Consider the following 18,666-nt stretch of genomic DNA (forward strand, 5'->3'; position numbering starts at 1 on the left):
TCCATTGAAATAATAATTTAAGTCCAAAGTGATATATAAATTAATGGCAACATTAATTAACTACAGTCAAAAGGATCACCCCTAGGAACAGTTAAATCGAAACAACTTACTTATACTTTAGTGCAGACAGATTCAAAGTGATTGAAATAAATTTATAAAATCAGTGGTTTTTTTCACAATGGTTATCTCTGAAAAATGCACAGTATCTTTATGGCTTTATAATATTACTAAATTGTTATGGCATAAGCTTTTATTACCAGCTTGCTCTATCAAATGCAAATTCCCCCTCAATGATAAAATCATAATCCTTCTTTGTTTTAGAATGAAACAGACAATAAAGAAAGAAACATCATACCATATTTGGGCCTAAGCTCCATTCTTTCCTGATCATCTATGTTGTCCAAAATTGTATATTTCATTTTCTTTCTTATTTTGGTTCTCTTTTGGCTAGGAATTAAAGAGAATTAATCAGGTTCTGGGAAACCAACTTCCTAATGATGCAAATGAGCCTCATTCATAAACTGCTATTCATGTCCTTTGGCAGGTGCAGCTGCCCTACAGATGTGACCATACTCAGCATAATCCTGTGACCATTTATAAATAACCAAGTCTATATGGGTGTCTTGAGTGTAGTTAAAGCCTCTGGATGGTTACAGTCCCAAAGGATTGGGTTCATCCTGTTCACAGACATAAAACTAGTTTAATTGGCTGTGGCTCTTTGTGGAAGCAATCAATGTGTTTTATATGGTTGATAATGGGTTTTGCATTTAAAAGCCAAGGCAAATCATAGCGTAGGTTCATGTGATATGTGATCCAGCTAGGTAGCTTATTGCACATTTTGTCCATTCTACCGTACTATGAGTAATGACAAATATAGGTAGGGGAGAGATAATTTTTAAATTATCTTCTCTCATCAGATTCTTTAAGATGTGTTGAAACTAGCTGGCCAGGATGCCTAACTTGTAATAACTTCAATAATTTTCCTAATTCATGGAATTATTAAAGAGCAGATAGTCCTGTCCTTTTAAAACACCTTTTTGACTAAATATGTCTTGTCTAATGTGTGTTAGTGAGCATCAGAAACCAAAGAGGAGCTGCCTACAGCCCAAATTTTAATTTTTTGGGGGGGGAGTGGCCCCAAAGCTTGCCCTAGTTACATTACTACAAACCGATAGCAAATTATCAAACATAAGCACTGTTAATTTCACTGTTAATTTCAAATTGCCATAAGCCCTTGGACAGGTTTAGTGCTACTTGAGCTAACAATAATAATAAAAAAAAAAACTTGAGAAAATCAGGACCACCATTTGCATGACATGATTTTATCACACTGCCAGCTACATACTAATAACGTTTATTTTTAATTTTTTAATGCTTTGACTTTCCTCATCCCTGGTTTAAACTGAAAAGAGGACTATTACCTTTTGCAACAGCAGATGCAAAGCCAAATTAACCCTACCACCAATGCAATTCCAATGAAAGCAGATGCTGATACGTAGAGTATACTCCATTCTAGAAGACAAAATTGGAACATTTGAACTTAGAATCAAAGGACCCATTTCGGTATCTACAAGGAGAGACAGGGCACATACAAAACGCATTTCATTTATTAAATAAATTATAGCTGCCCATCCACCAAAAAGAACTCCATGTTTTGCAAACCCCATCTAATGTTGGGATGTAAATATGAAAAATAGGGTTGGGAGGGTTGAAGTCATTTAGTTCAAGGACAGGAATCCTCATACCACCCTTGACAAATTCTTGGTTTAATAGACTTCATTACCACAGCACGTCTACTTCCTTCGACAGTGCACTATCAATATTAAAATAACACCTTAACAGACATAGGTTATTCCTGGGAAACATCATTGAGTTCTTCCCAACTCACCACAATTGCTCTCCCCACCGCTTAGGTACCGCTGTATCAAATTTTCCATCCACATTTGATAGCAAATACAATGCTTTGTGATGGGGTCACAGCTTCCGTGTCCAGAACATTTTAAGAGGCAAGCTGGAAATCACAAGGCAACTGAAATTATTTATGTACTTAAAATTAAACTCTGGGCTACTTTTAAGAGTGAAAACTACCCCTTGATATATATATATTTCCTGCCATGGATAAGGGCATTCAAATACCTACCAGCTGTGTCAACACGAAGCACTTTAAAAAGTAGAAAATCTGGCTTTTCCTTCAAGAGTTGCAAACGCAGCACTTGGGCCACATCCGAAGCCTTTATGATTTTGTAAGGGTGCCCATTCTGAACATAGAACACAACAGCGGTGCTGAAGGGAAGATGCATAGATTAAATATCAATAGATTTATTACTGCAATCAGAAATCTTTATTTGGGATTAACGCCATCTACCCCAATTATGATTCTTTTTTCCTAGAATAACCCTGTAAATACACTGCTCAAAAAAAATAAAAGGAACACAAGCAGAAGACATCCGAAATCTGAATGAATGAAATAGCCTTATTAAATACTTTGTTCGTTACATACAGTAGTTTTATGTTCCCTTTAGTTGTTTGAGCAGTGTATAAATTACTGTATGTAAAGAACAAAGTATTTAATAAGGCTATTTCATTCATTCAGATCTCAGATGCCTTCTGCTTGTGTTCCCTTTATTTTTTTGAGCAGTATATATAGTTTATATTAGGGGTGTCCAACCTTGAAGTCCACAAGTCTTAAAGTTGCCAAGGTTGGAGACCCCTGGTTTATATTAACCCTGTAAATATATATTGACTGACAAGTCCCAGGGAAATCAGGAGATCTAGGCAGTTCAAATGGGTATAAAAAGATTTATTGTAAGCTTAAGCTCTCTACAAGAATCAACTATTAATAGCCAAATGAAATTGGCGGTAGATAAGAGTTTAAGATTGGTTGGATTCAGATCTCTTGTGGGCATGAAGGATCTCATGACATGTTTGACCCCTCTCTCGGGCTCAACCTGGTCATCTAAATCGGCTGCCAGTAAAATTGCTAAGTTTCTGTCCCATGAAATAAATATGGAAAACTAGACATTGCAAAGCATAATGTTTCAGAACCATAGGATTTTATTCATATATAAAGTTATACATATATGAGGGGGCTTTATTAAGGTTTAATGCCCAATCTTACACGTCTACTCTGAATAAGTTCAATGGGACTAACATCCAAGTAGATGGGTACAAAATAATAATAATTACTCTGTGTGCGTATGCGTGCGTGTTTGTTTAAAACCCATATTTTCCCCATCTCCTTGTACCTGATATCAGAATAAGCATGTATCTTCTGGATATTAATGTCTGTATGTAAGACATCCAAGAGTGCTGCTAGCTGTTGTATGAGGGTATCTTTCTGTTGCTCAGTCAGTTGACCGACTTCAACTTGCAAGATCAATTCCACAAGCCCATTTTTCTTTGGGTCTGTAAATGAAAAAAATAATAATAATGCCTTTCCTGAGAGCCTGTCATATACTGCCTAACTACATGGCAGTCATATTTGGAGGTAATATTTAGCTAACCTTAGTTGGGTACTTAAATGAGAAAATGCCAGGAAATTCCAAGATTTCAAGCTAGGAAATTAAAAATTAAAAAAAACCATCTTGGAAGACTGCAAGTACTTCTATACTGTTGCAAAGAAAAGCAGACAGAAATGACCATAAGTTAACAAAAGTTCAAAGCATCTGATTGAATGATGCTTCTGATCTGGTTTAAGCACGTGTTATGAACTGCAATTGAAAGTTTGGAAATCTACCCTAAAACCTCTGCATCTGACCTAAGACTTGATCATCTGGATTGGGAAGACCTTCAATCATTTTGCCAAAGGACAGGGATTTGGGAACAATGCAAGAAAATAGTTTAGGTCAGGAGTGTTAAACTTGCAGCCCACGGGCCGGATGCATCACGCACTGGCCATGCCCACCCCCGGTTTAGCGAAGGAGGGGAAGTTGTGATATGTCACATGAAAACAATGTATCGTCGGGAGTTTGACACCCCTTGTTTAGGCTATATTACAGTGTTTCTCAACCTTGGTAGCTTGAAGATGGGTGGACTTCAACTCCCAGAATCCCCCAGCCAGCGCTGCTGGCTGGGGGATTCTGGGAGTTGAAGTCCACCCATCTTCAAGCTACCAAGGTTGAGAAACACTGCTATATTAGAAAACAGCTTACCGGGCCATACTTCCACAACAGCTGTGTCGATGTCTGAATTTCCTTTGGCATCAGTGACTTTCAAATGAAACATGTAGTTCCCCTCTACAAGATTGGTTAACTGTAAGATAGCCTCATGGTTGGAGCCAAGAATCACATCCTGCAAAAGCAAAGAAATTGACACTCAGAAGACGACTTCCAAATGTAATCTTCTCTGAAGCCAATTATTTGATGTCTCTGTTACCAGAACCAGCCCTCAAAATGCAGTTGCCTTCACCTACATTCAGACTCACTCCAACCAAGATTCACTGGGCCCACAGTAAACTGAGTTACTAGGACATGTGAGGCATAAAGCCCCACTAGTATCTCTCTCTTTGCAACTGGCAGTGACATGCAGCCTGAATCCTATAAAATTGGTCTAGGATAGGGGTGTCAAATTGGCAGCCCATGTGGAGGCCACGTCCACCCCGGGTCTGCAAAGGTAAAAAACATGATATGTTACGTGATGTCATGTGACACGATCAAGTTTGACATCCGTGGTCTAGGACATAGAGGCAGTCCTCAACTTACAACAGTTCATTTAGTGACCGTTTGAAGTTATAATGACACTGAAATAGTAACTTGGGACCGTTTTTCAGACTTACAACTATTGCAGCATCCGCATGGTAACGTAATCTAAATTCAGACGCTTGACAACTGACTCATATTTATGGCAGTTGCAGTGTCCTGAGGTCATTAAAAATTATGGCAAGATAGATCATAAAATTGGGCAAAACTCACTTGACAACTGCCTTACTTAGCAGCAGAAATTTTGGTTTCAATTGTGGTCGTAAGTCAGAGACTACCTGTACCGGCTAACAGGTACACACCACTGGTGGGATTAAGCCGGTTCGGGTGAACCAGTTGTTAAATTGCTGGATGACCCCACCCTGCCCCTTCTAGGAGTCCCCACACGCTCCGTTTTTGTTCCCAGGAGGCTGCAGGGAGGCCTACTAGGCCCAAAACGGGGGGGGCGGTGCGCCCCACCGGGCCCGTTTTTGCTCCCAAGGGGGTGCAGGAGGCTGAGTGCTGCCTGTCACACACCATGGCCATGCCCACTATGGCCATGCCCACCCAGCCAGTCATTAGGGCAGAGAACCTGTTGTTAAATTATTTGAATCCCACCACTGGTACACGCCGTGAAGTACAGTATGTACCCTCAAAACCATTAATCTTTTCTTTGCTCCTATTTTCAGAACAGAAGCCTCTCCAGCTTATTTGCCTGAAGCTGTTCCATCCAAATCCAGTTAAACTCTCAATTTGATGGATCATGTTAGTTTCTATAAGCAGTAAACAGACAGCCTCATAAAAATAAATGCAGAAAAAATTTCCCTTTGGCCCAATTAGATACTTTAAACACTTACTCCAGCTGCTGGACTCTGGCCATCCCGGATCCAAAGATAAGACACAATTCTTTGGTCATCAACAGAATGAGATCCATCCAAAGCAATGGAGTTATTGGGGAGAACAAGGATATGTTTGCCTCCTGCAAGGGCCTTTGGTGCAGAGTTGCTGCCTAAATACAACAAAGGGAGAGATTTGTTCAAACAAGAAAAGAGGATGATAATGCAGACATAGCCCAAATATAAAGCTTGTAGTAAGAAGGTTCTCAGAATGCAAGATAATTAAATTTAAATGCTGTAATGATGAATCAAAACAGCCCCAACCATTTAGGAAACCCCAAATTGCCTATCCCTGGTTAGATAATTGGATCAGGACTGGAAAGATTAAAATGGAAGCCCAAAATATCTAAAACACAGGAGAGGAATAGAAAGACGGGACATTTATTCAGGAAATTTCTTCAAAAACGAGGGACAGAAAACCTTACCCTCCTGAACAATCACAGAAAGTGTGGCAGTGCTGCTCAGCCCTTGATCATCTTCTACGGTCAGTCTGAAATGATAGGTTCCGATCTGTAGATCTGAGACAGTCGCCACGGCGCTATCAGCATTCTCCATATGCAAAGAACTTGGCCCACTGTGGCAAAAACAATTTAACCCATAATGCTGGATCCAATTTCAGCTCAAAATGTAAAAGTATTATTTGCAAGCAAGGAAATCAACCCTGACTGATCTTTGGAAGGACAAATACAGAAGCTGAAGCTCAAATACTCTGGCTGCCTAATGAGAAGAGAGACTCATTGGAAAAGACCCTTGATGTTGGGAAAGATTGAAGACAAAAGGAAAAGAGGACGGCAGAGGATGAGATGGTTAGTTGGTGTCATTGACACAATGAACCTGAATTTGGGCAAACTCTGGGAAACGGGACAACAGGGGGTCCTGGCATGCTAGGGTCCATGGGGTCATGAAAAGTCGCACGTGATTAACAAATGAACAACAACTACAAAAAAAATTATTGCAAGCTGTTGGGAGTATCAAGTATTTTAGTCCTTGGTTTTATTTTTATTTTTATGGTTTGTAGTTTTATTACTGCTGTGAGCTGCCCAGAGATTTGTTTTAAGGTGGGTGTCCATGCAAATCTTTTAAATAAATAACTACATGGAGCAAATCTCAACAACAATGACATCCAGGGTTCTGAATCTTCAAGTGACTGAGTAAAAAGTGCAAACATCAATTCATCACAGTTATTCTCAAAATGAGTAAACAGGAAAAGTTGAGTTTGAGACAATAATCCAAACATTAATTATAAAGGAGTAAGCCTCAAGGTGTTTCTTGGCAAGCAATCCCAAATTTTGCAAAGGTTGCAAATATTCTAGTTATGTTACTAGAATTAGTTATATGTCATTAGTTCAGTTGTATGCCATCAAAGCAAAGGTGATGGACATATTTTCTCTTGCTAAACTTTGTTAAGAAACACAGAATTCTAGAAATTAAAATGGTATTGTGAACACTATTTTAAACAAACACTTGGTGAAAATAATTGTCTAAGAGATTCGTCAAAAATGGTAATCCCAGGAGAAAGCAAATTCATCCCAACTGAATTATGAAAAATACCACTGCTCAATTTTTTAAGATATTTTTATCCTGCCCATATTACTTTATAAGTAACTCAAGGTGATAAGTATGCATAGAGAAATATGCCTTCCTCTTCCTATTTTCCCCATAATGATAGCCTTGTGAAGTGAGTTGGACTGAAAGAGAATGATTGGACCGAGATCACCAAGGTGGCTTTCTTGCCCAAGGCAGGACTAGAACTCACAGACTCCTGATTTCTAGGCCAGCACCTTAATCACTACACCAAACAGGCTCTCATTATAGGTGATCCTTGACTTACAACCACAATTGAGCCCAAAATTTCTGTTGCTAAGCAAGGCAGTTGTTAAGTGAGTTTTGCCCCATTTATGACCTTTCATGCCACAGTTGTTAAGTGGATCATTGCAGGTGGTAAGTTAGTAACATGATTGTTAAGTGAATCTGGTTTTCCCACTGACTTTGCTTCTCAGAAGGTCGCAAAATGTGATCAGATGAGCCTAGGACGATACAACCATCATAAATACATGTCAGTTGGCAAGTGTCCAAATTTTAATCACATAATATGGAGATGCTGCAATGGTCATGTGAAAATGCTCATAAGTCACTACACAAATGGTTGTAAGTCGAGGACCACCTGTACATCTATTACGTCCCCTTCCCTGACTTTGTCAATGTAACAAAGTTAATGGACAAGTATTAATATAAAGCGTAGCATGTTTGGCACCTACTTCACCATGAACTGCTCTGGAAACGTTATTTTTTCCAAGAGGTCACAATTCTGTAGGAAACAGCATGGATAATGTTTCAAACTAGAAATAGGTGATTAAGAACGACTAAGATTTCCAATTCAAACCATACAATCAGCAGGATTTAAATATAGGCATCTATAATAATGTGTCAAAAAAAATAAAGATAAGGTGGTAGTTACACCAATGCAGGCAAAGTTCCCATCTTCAGCTTTTTTGAAACCTTCCCCCACCATTTGTGTCACCCCACATAAAATATCAGTTTGCCTTCCTTAAATTTTTTCAGTCCTTAGCATCACCAATCGTAATGTCACCCATGCCTTGGTGTGCATCTTCCCTCCATACAAAATACCTGATATTCTCCCAGTGATAGTAGACAATCCTTAAGTCATCAGTGCTCATGCTCCCATCGAGATTCGTGCTCCGGATAGGAAAGGTCAACACTTTATCGGGGCCAGTCATGGCTGATGGAGGCTTGTTTTGCCCTGTAACAAAGACAAAAACAATCCAATCCAATTGTTCTTTCTATATATGTATCAGCGAGATTTATTTCCTCCTCTTTAAGGAGTTATCGGAACCTTAAGATCAGTAAAGAGAGCAGAAAGGATTAAAGCTGGGGTTAGGCTTAAACTTTGGGTTTGGGATTGGGATTCGGGTTAGGGTTAGGATTGAGGTTACGGTCAAGGCTAGGGTTGGGGTTGGGATTAGGGTTGGGATTAGGGTCAAGGCTAGGATTGGGGTTGGAGTTAGGGCTAGGGAAGATAGTGAGGTTCTTTCATTTTCTTTCCTTATTGTCTTCTACAAAATTCATTTACTTCTACTACAAAAATTTCAATGGAGGGGTCAGCCCTTCCAATTCAAGGGTCTTGTGCGTGACTTCATTTTTCCAAGCCATATTTTTTCAGGGTTTCTCCCACAAGGCAGTTGTATCGCTCCCATATAAGAGACCTGCAATATGCATTCAATTTCCACAGTCCAATTTCTAATCACTACAGATACTTATAATGGACTGCAAAGCAGGCCACTGTTCTCTCCTATTTTTAACATCCAAGTCAGATGCATCAGTTCATAACCCCAATTGTTCTATTATGTCAGGCAGCTTTATGATGCCCTACCGGGCCAGACTGTTACTGTGACTTCAGCTGTTGACTTCTGATCTGCAGAATCCATTACTGTCAGCTGGAACATATATTCTCCCTCTTGCATTGCAGACAGTTGAAGATATGGACTCCTTACGCCCTAGAAAATCACGCACAGAACATAAATCAGAGATGATGAAAAAAAAGTGCAATATAATGCTGTGTGCTCTTTCATGCGAAGAGCACAATTTGTTGTTGATCTCCTTGTAAGTATTGATACAGAGTGTACACGTTGCATTAACCATCATGTGTCTTATTTAATTCTGGCTTAGAATACTGTTAAGGATACAGTCCTTGTGTTTTATAAACTAGCATAACATGTTTCATGTATAATACCGTGTTTCCCCGAAAATAAGACCCTGTCTTATACTTTCTTGAACCCTGAAATAAGCGCTTGGCCTTATTGCCATGCGCTCAAAAGCCCGATTGGGCTTATTATCAGAGGATGTCTTATTTTGGGGGAAACAGAGTAGTCAAATAAATTTTAGAATGCTCTGTGCAATGTCCAGCTTATTACTTGACTGGCAACTTTTAGATAAGGCACGTTCATTAGTCTTACTCTAGCAGAAGTTCCACTGAGTTGTAACATTCACTGCCATGTTAATGCAACTTAATCTTTTGTGGTTGGTAAGGCACTCATAAGTCATGTAATGGCACTCAGAAGCTAATACCCAAAGCATGTATATGCAGCCCTACCCAAAGGAATTGGAACTACTGGCAAGTTTAATTATATTGTAGCCTTATTTCTTTTACAGAGTTTCAGCTTCAGCAAGACTAATTGTTCTATGCTTTCAGGTGATACCCTGTTTTTAATTCACATTCTCGCATAACAAGGTGGGGCCTTTCAAATGTGCTCTTATTGTACATTTTTGTTCTTGGTCGTATCTATTTCCTTATTTTTCCAACCATAGCAAGTGGCCTGCAAGTTGTTTTCTAAATGCTTCAAATCAAGTTCTAAAAATCAGAAGGAATCACCTTTGTGGAACTTAAAAGTTAAAATGTATTTAGATAATCAGCAAAGGACCAGGCACCAGCATAAACATCTGAACTAATTTCAGTGTTTGTGGCCTGTTTTCAGAAGCACCACAAATTCCTTTTCTTAGACTTAGAGTAACTTTATTGTCACTTTGAATATTTATTGAAGTGACAATAAAGTTATTCTAAGTCTAAAAAAAAATTCTTTTTCAAAACTAGTTTCAGATATAACACAAATGGCATGGCATAAAGCAAAATGCCCTTCAGTTACCTGCATGGCTACCATTGTGCTTTTACTTTTGGGACTCAGGGACCACTCGTAGCTGACAATGCCATGATCATCTTTACTCTGGTTTCCATTTAATGTGACTGAATTTTGAGGCAAACTAATTTCCTGATCTGGTCCAGCACTGGCAACAGGAGGAGAATCCGATAGTTTGTTGACTCTCAAGGAAGCTGTTGTGGAGTTAACTGCTCCATCAGAATCGGTGACAATTAGCCTGAACAACAAAAACAACAAAAGTAATATGTGGTGAATTCATACACCGAAAAGTGTGCCCTTATCCTAATCACATCTCCTAGCTATGTATGCAAGCTATAATTCCATGCATATTTAATTGGGAGAAAATGCAATCAAATGTATGATACTGCATCTGAACAGATATTCATAGTTTTGACAGCTGTGCATTACTGGACATGATCTGGCCCTTTGACCAATTTCAGCTGGCCCCACATCTCCTCCTGATCTAATACATCTAAATCAAGATGTATATTGATACAATATCAATGTATATCTTGATTCAAATGTATTAGATCATATTATGTTCATAACTACAATAAGAATAAGAAATTATGCTTTTGTGTTTACTTTATGGTAAGATCTCAGACACATTTGAGAAAAGACAAATGCTAGTTCTCTCAGCCTGTTTCTGAAGCTATAAAATCTGAGATTCAAATTATCCAAAACTTGAACAAGGCTAAGGAGGTGATCTCCTATCTTACTCAATCTCAAGAATTTCTTCCAGAGCAGTCTGAGAGGAGAACGAAAAATCAAACATTTCCCCATCAATCCTTTTGTTTTCCAGGAATAGAAGGAACTCTTTCATTTATGTAAAGACCAATCTGTACAGGGGTGGGTTCTAAATTTTTTTACTACTGGTTCTGTGGGCGTGGCTTATTTTGTGAGCGTGGTTTGATGGTCATGTGACAAACAATTCTTTAGGATTTAGCAGAGGTACTTGTCTACCAGGCTTTTAACTGCTTGCAAAGCCGTACCGATCTACCCATTTGTTTTTGGAGCATACCGGTCTACCCATTTGTTTTTGGAGTGCACTGGTCTACCACCACACTGCCTTTTACCGTTGATCAGCTGTAGGGTGGTCCTTTAAAGCAACACAGCAAGAGTTTAAACAGTTTTTTGCCACTCTGCCACCAACGAGAACATCGGAAATCGCTTTCAGGCAGCTTGGCCTCAATTGCCAATCTACCACCACCGAGCGGTTTACAAGGAGTAGATCGGTTCTAGCCGATCAGTTGGGAGGCTTCTTGGCTTCTCAATTTAAAGTTAAGGTGTCTTGTTTTTTTTCTCTCTTCTTTGTCAAGTGAGCCCTGATTTTTTCCTTCTAGCCGATCAGCTGGGACTCGGGAGGCAGCGAATAGATTGGGGGTGGGGCCATGCAGAGGTTGTATTTACCAGTTCTCCGAATTACTCAAAATTTCCACTACCGGTTCGCAAGAACTGGGGTGAACCGATAGCAATCCACCACTGAATCTGGATCTGGCCCTAAATATAAAGAATCAAGAAGTTTCTCTAAATGCAGAAGTAGGGATTCCTTGGCTTAGTCTGTATTTTGTTGAGAAAGCAATAATAAAAACCACCCACCTGAAAGTGTAATTGCCAGGAATAAGATTAGAGAGGTATAAAACAGGTGTATCAGCTGATGCCTTCTTTTTCCGCAAGGGACCCTCAATTTCTTCCCAGTGGTAACTCACAATTTTAGTATCATCTACACTTTCTGTGTTTGAGGGAAATATGACAGTATCGGTCAATAAGCAAATATCTCTGTAAGTACTTATTATTATAGTAAGAGTATTTCTTATCAAGAAAATGTGTGTGATTTTCTTTATCTATTCATGTGTAAGATTCATTAAAAAGCATTTTCTTCCCAATTTTTCTTCATAACAAAGCAACCTTGTGAAGTAGTTTGAGTTGAGAAATAGCGCCTGGTCCAAAGCCATCCAGAGCGAACTTTTTAATTATGGTTTTTGTAGTCCCAAGATTTATTAGTTTCCCTCACCCCCCCCCTGATTAATTAGATTGGTTCTCTACCAGAACTAAGTTTTCCACATCATTGAGATGCCAACTATGCCAATATCTATCTCATGACAGACTGTTTATATAAACAGGATAGGGTTAAGAAAATTACCGTACATTTAAAAGTAAATTGGAAAAGGTTGTATTAGAAGAAGAGCGTCTTTGTGAAGAAATAACATGCAATATGGAATTAGGGTAAACTGCATTCTTTATCAATCCAATTATCTATCTGAGTGTGGGAAAAATGTTTATAATTGGCTAATAATTGAAACGAATGGAATACTCCATGCCATAATGGCTCAGATTTGGACTGATTTCCACATCCCTAAATTATAATGCAAAAACAACGACTGCAACTTGGTACTTACGATTTCCATCAATGAAGGCAGAAGTAATAGGATAAGAAATCTCCTGTACTTTGGGAGAGACAATAGCAACAGGGGGTTGATTTATTCGGATTGCTGGATAAAGATAAGAACCAGAATACCTTATATAATTAAATAAATCCACTGCACGCATTCCAAACCCATGCTTATTAAACAACCAGAACCCACCTCCTGACCACTGAAAGTATTAAATTCTTAACACGAGAAATAAAATATAGATTTTTACCAATATCACATTAAAAAAAAAAAGAGCACTGCAAATTACTATTTGAAAAAAACACATTACATCTTGTGTCCAAATGAAGAAAATTGTATCATGTTGGGAATTTGTGATGTTCGACGATCTTAATAGTAAACAGCAGTTCAAACAATAATTCTACTTCAGTATCCTGCTTTGCTCTTATGTGAACAATAAGCCTGGCTATCTTTTGCGGGCCAGATCTGTCCATAACTTTCTACTAGTACATATGCTAAAAATTGCCTTTCAAAAAGAAAGCAGGATTTCATCATATATCATTAAAATGTTAATTTATTTATTTAATTATATCAATTGAAACACACCTGTATTATTATTCAAGTTATTTTATCCTGCCTTTCTATTTGGAAAACCTTCTATTTAATACAGCTACTCCCCACTTATTTCATAATTTCCGTTCTCTTCTGAATTAAAAATCATAGTTTAGTAACAACCTTTCGAAGGGGCCCAGGAGGCTATATCCAACATGGGGGCGGGGGGGGGATTCCTGTAACTCCAAGGCTATTTGATATGTCCTGTCTAGTATTGTTAGAAATAGCTGAAAAATGATGAGGCAAAGGAATACATGCAGAGAAAAAATAGATATTATTACCAATTCAAACAAATTGGCCATGCATGGTGTTTCATTTAGGCTGCAAGTACAGGTAGACCACAACTTTCAATTATTCATTTAGCGATCGAAGTTAAAACAGCACTGGAAAAAGTGATTTATGATCATTTTACACAATTTCGAGCATTGCAGCATCCCCATGATGACACGATCAAAATTTGGACCCTTGGCAACTGACATATATTTATGATGACTGCAGACTTCTGAGGACATGTGATCACCTTTTGTGAATTAAGGCCAGATTCCCTTAATCACATTACTAACTTAACAACTGCAGTGATTCACTTAACAACTGTAGCAAGAAAGGTAATAAAATGGGGCAAAAGTCACTTAATTACAGTCTTGCTTAGCAATGGAAATTTTTGGCTCAGTTGTGGTCGTAAGTTGAGGACTAGCTAGAAATAAATAGTATGCTTGGCAACTTGATTTTTTTTCCTCCTTTAGGTTCAAAATTAGGAAGAACTATAGAGCAAAAGAAGGAGCCTGAGCGGCGCAGCAGACTAATGCTACTGTTAAAAGGTAGTATTTAGCTTCCAGCTGCCTGCAATTACTGCAAGTTCAATTCTCACCAGGCTCAAGGTTGACTCAGCCTTCCATCCTTTCTAAGGTAGGTAAAATGAGGACCCGGTTGTGGGGGCAATAAGATGACTTTGTATAAAATATACAAAAGTATGAAGGCTATTGCTTAACACATTGTAAACCACCCTGAGTCTCCAGAGAAGGGCGGCATATAAATCAAAATTTAAAAAAAAAGAAAAAAGAAAGAAAGTTTAAAGCAGGCAAAATTTCTTTAGGTGATCATCGGAGAATTGCCTTCTATGTTATAATAATAAATTATAAGAACGAATTCACAAGAAAACCTTCTACCTTAAAAAGAAACAAGGAAAGGGATGGGATGGGATGGGAACTTGTTATTCCTTATTTGATAACATTTGGGAATAATAAAGTATCAACAGTGAACTTAATTCAGAGCCACCAAAATAGAAATTAATTGAAAGGTCTGGAAAGCAGGTTTACCTGGCTGGACAGAAATATTTACAAATCCTTCTCCAAATGCATTTTCAGCAGAAACAGCCAGTCTGAAGACATAGGCACCTTCTGGCAGCTGGTAGAGAAACAGTGTGTTGATATGGGTGCATTAATTTGAAATAGATGTAGGGCATCTTAAAGGCATAGTTCAAATCACTCCAAGAAGGGTGAGTCTACTAATATCAAATCCAGAATACAAATATGCCTAGCACAGGGGTCAGCAACCTGCGGCTCTGGAGCTGCATGTGGCTCTTTCATCCCTCTGCTGCAGCTCCCTGTCACTCAAAATAGGCGTCACAACTGCCAATGTGCGACACCTGCCGGCACATGATTTATTGAGCTTTTCGACCCCCAGGAGGCCAACCATGGAAAAATCCAAGAAAAGAAAAGTTTCAGAAGAAAACAGAATGTTTAATTCAACTACATATGCTAATTTTGTGGCCGCTCAAGTAATAGTCAGGCACAGAAAGGGTTTGTGGCTCCCGGTGTTTTCTTTTCTGTAGGAAAGAGGTCCAAATGGCTGTTTGAGTGATCCCTGGCCTAGCACAAACTTGCTTGCCCAATTGTTTCAGAAGTGTGGAGGATGTCACAATTCCCAATCAGTATTGATGGAGAAGACTGCTCTCAACCAGGAATATTATCCAGACTGGTCAGCAAATTATTTAGGAAGAAAACAGTTTAAGAAAGTATAGGCACTGTCTGCCAAAGCCATATTTAGAACAAAAATGTAATCTGTTTACAAACCTACCAACGCCATGCCAAGTTCTAGAAGTATTTTTGACATGACAGATTTTCACCTTCTCAATGTAAGGTCAACTAAGACAATTGGCTTGTCATAGTCATAAATAGAAAACTAACTTAAATTGGCTTCCCGGTAAATATGGCTGATTGACCAGTCTGAGAAGCTCTTTCTAGAACGAAACTTTTTCAATTTACAAACAGGGAAATGAATTCCCTACATTTGTATGATTTTCCTGGGTTAGGGTGAGTCCAAGAATCATCCCATAAGGTCCTCCATACAGCAGTGGATTTTTATTAATATGGATGATAATAGTTTAGAAAGATTAATAAGTGTAAATAGAACTACGTATGATTTTTCACAACGGGGGCGGGGGAGGATTTGTTTTAAGATAGCAATGTAAACTGTTTTTACAAAGAGATTTTATTTGGCCTTGTTTCTTTTGGCATATTGCTTTCTGGTTTTCTATGCTTGAAGTAGAAAAGAAAATGAAATTTAGAATTTAATTTGAAGATATCATAATTGTGTAGTTATGGAGCTGGCTTATAATAATTATATGGTAGGTAATGTAAAAAGTTGAGGTCATAAATGTGTTAGTATTTTATTGTGTTGAAAAGAATCAGAATCAACACTTTTTCTCTTCCTTTTTTTAATCCTGCACTTCCCCCCCCCCTTTTTAATCTTTGTTTTCATTGTATTTTATCCTATAATAAAACTTCCATTAAAAAAGCATACAGCTAATTAAGAAAACTCTTGGTTTTTCCCAATTTAACAATTACTATATTTTAGTAGACCCATGGCATGCTGAACTTAATGGCCTGATTCAGCAGGACTCTTCTTATGTTACTGGGTAATGTTTTGTACATTTAGAATCTGAAAAATAACAGGATGCTCATCACCATACATTAATTTCTTCTGTAGACAAATGATTTCCAACTAGTTGAACATCTCATACATCATAGTTCCCTGTGATTGGAAGCCATGATTGGTTGTGTTGGCACTCACATCCATGAATCAGGAATCCTATATGAGTAGCTGTTTTATCAAGTGCGATTCTTCTTCAAGCGGCAAATATGATTGTTTTTAGGGGGAAAAAAAACCTTAAAAACCATTCGGGGTGGATTACACGTATCAGAAAATGTAAACACTTCCAGTATTTTATACAAGTTTTGAGTGGGCAAGGGCCTACTCACTTGAGAAAGTTTTAGAGTTGGTGTGTGCTTATCCTTCATTTCACCATCGTAGCTGTCAGGGTAACTGATCAAGCTCCATTCGTAAATATAGTCTGATTCTAAACAAAAAAGAAAAATGCAGCACAAATAATTATGCCTGCTATTATGCAAGCTTCAGTCATAGGGTAGAGGAATTGTAACTCTCCCCTTGTCCTACAACTTCTACCACACAAGACATTTTTGTCAGACCTGGTCTCTCAGCACTGATGATGTTACCTAGCTTAGTAATGAAACATCTGCAAGAAAATCATCAAACTCAGAGAGCTCCAAGGAACCCACATGGTATCTCCTGACTGCTGTCTTGGAATTCTAGGAACTATAGACCCAGATCATATAAAGATACCACCTTGAGAATAAAATAATAATACACCATATTTTTCGGAGTATAAGATGCACCTACCTTTTTTGGTGAGGAAAAGAAGAAAAAGAAATCTCCCTCTGCCTCTGCCTCTGAGCAATTTTGCCTCCTTGCAGCAAACAGCAAACAGCCTGCTTTACTTTCATTTTCGTTTTCAGCATAGCTTGATTAGCACAAGGAAAAAACAAATCTGCTCCAGCAATTTACTTCTTTGCAGCAAGCAGCAGAGGCCCCCGCAAAACAGCTGAGAGCAAATCAGCTGACAGTCAGGAGGCTGATCCAATCAACTTGTGCTTATTAAGCTGTGCTGAAGCTGAAAGGAACTGTTTTTTCTTACGGTTTGCTTGCAAGGAGGTAACTGCTGCAAGTCAGAGGTCAAAGGTGGGGGCCAATGGGTGGGCGGGGCTACATTCGGTGTATAAGACGCACCTAAATTTTCACCCCCTTTTAGGGGGGGAAAAGTGCGTCTTATACTCCAAAAAATATGGTAAACTGCGAGCTAAGTAATTTTAGGGATATCCATTCCAGCAGTTGTATATCTCACACAACTCTGGGTTGCACAAGCAGAACTTCTACACCGAAAGGCATCATCTGGATATACCATGTTTCCCTGAAAATAAGACCTTGTCTTATATTTTTTTGAACCCCAAAATAAGCACTTGGCCTTATTTTCAGGGAGGTCTTATTATTTTGGGACACATTGAACAAGACATGGCTCCTCTTGCCATCCTATCTGATTTCCAGCTCTGTCTCCCTAACCCTAACCAAAAGAAATGGCGTGGACCGGTTGCGTATGCATTTAAATATTTTGGGGGGAGGGCTTATTTTTTGGGGGGGCTTATTTTAGCACATGTGCTCAAAAGCCCAATTGGGCTTATTATCAGGGGATGTCTTATTTTCAGGGAAACAAGGTAATCTTGATTCAACATTCAAGGTGTTGGTTATTATCTTCAGAGCGCTCCATGGCTTAGGACCTGGGTACTTACGAGATCGCCTTCTGCTACCGATAGCTCCCACAGGCCAGTACGTTCCCACAGAGAGGGACTCCTCGGGGTGCTGTCGGTCAAACTATGTCGACTGGCGACTCCCAGGGGGAGATCCTTCTCTGTGGGGGCACCTGCCCTCTGGAACAAATTGCCCCGGGATTTACGGATGATCCCTGACCTACGCACCTTTCATCGTGCCCTCAAGATGCTGTTGTTTCAACAAGCTGGGCTGGCCTGCATACCAAGATCAATTTTAAGTTATATGGGTTGTCTTTGTTTTAATTGAAATGGGCCAAATTATTTAATTCCTTTTAAACTGTTTTAAATTTTATATGTGTTCGTTTTTATTTTTGGCTGTGCACCGCCCTGAGTCCTTCGAGAGAAGGGCGGTATAAAAATTAAATAAATAAATAAATAAATAAATAAATAAATAAATAAATAAATAATCAATTTTTTTTTTTTAAAGAAGTCTACAAATCTTCATCCTACTTGCGTGTTGTATGTAAGCACAGGACTTTTGCAGACTTGGTCACTTTCCTGAATATTTAAGCCAAGTAACCCTAAAGAAGGCCTTTTCTAGAGACTGATTTGATACCCTCCCATTGGCTTTACTGGAGAGAAGATTTCATGGGACCCATTCACAGAGACTTTGTCCTTGTGGTTCCAGGGAAGAAGAAACTCTTGCCCACATCCCTTTCTATGGTACTCTGTCTATGATGTTTTAAGACAGTGACCCACAACCTTTTGGGCACTAAGGACCAGCTCCATGGAGAAAAGTTTTGCTTGGTTTTGCA

General features: G+C 38.8%; 1 protein-coding gene across 5 annotated transcripts in view; it reads right to left on the bottom strand.

Annotated features, from left to right (window-relative positions):
• KIAA0319 (KIAA0319 ortholog) overlaps positions 1-18,666 on the bottom strand; it is a 34,672-nt gene that overhangs the window by 2,366 nt on the left and 13,640 nt on the right. For 2 of the 5 annotated variants that reach the window (XM_034429273.3, XM_034429274.3), the window contains exons 5-19: positions 16,490-16,587; positions 14,546-14,633; positions 12,645-12,737; positions 11,845-11,977; positions 10,234-10,462; positions 8,964-9,087; positions 8,201-8,333; positions 5,998-6,146; positions 5,534-5,685; positions 4,152-4,290; positions 3,246-3,405; positions 2,141-2,283; positions 1,889-2,011; positions 1,422-1,512; positions 356-447 (exon numbers count right to left, since the gene is read on the bottom strand). In XM_034429273.3, coding sequence (XP_034285164.2) covers positions 356-447; positions 1,422-1,512; positions 1,889-2,011; positions 2,141-2,283; positions 3,246-3,405; positions 4,152-4,290; positions 5,534-5,685; positions 5,998-6,146; positions 8,201-8,333; positions 8,964-9,087; positions 10,234-10,462; positions 11,845-11,977; positions 12,645-12,737; positions 14,546-14,633; positions 16,490-16,587 — 1,947 coding nt within the window. The remainder of the gene's footprint in view (positions 1-355; positions 448-1,421; positions 1,513-1,888; positions 2,012-2,140; positions 2,284-3,245; positions 3,406-4,151; positions 4,291-5,533; positions 5,686-5,997; positions 6,147-8,200; positions 8,334-8,963; positions 9,088-10,233; positions 10,463-11,844; positions 11,978-12,644; positions 12,738-14,545; positions 14,634-16,489; positions 16,588-18,666) is intronic. The other 3 variants (XM_034429275.3, XM_087890362.1, XM_087890364.1) reach the window with 2 other exon arrangements.

The sequence above is a fragment of the Pantherophis guttatus genome, chromosome 3 (genome assembly GCF_059756535.1).
Source record: "Pantherophis guttatus breed Tessera chromosome 3, ASM5975653v1, whole genome shotgun sequence".
Taxonomy (NCBI): domain Eukaryota; kingdom Metazoa; phylum Chordata; class Lepidosauria; order Squamata; family Colubridae; genus Pantherophis; species Pantherophis guttatus.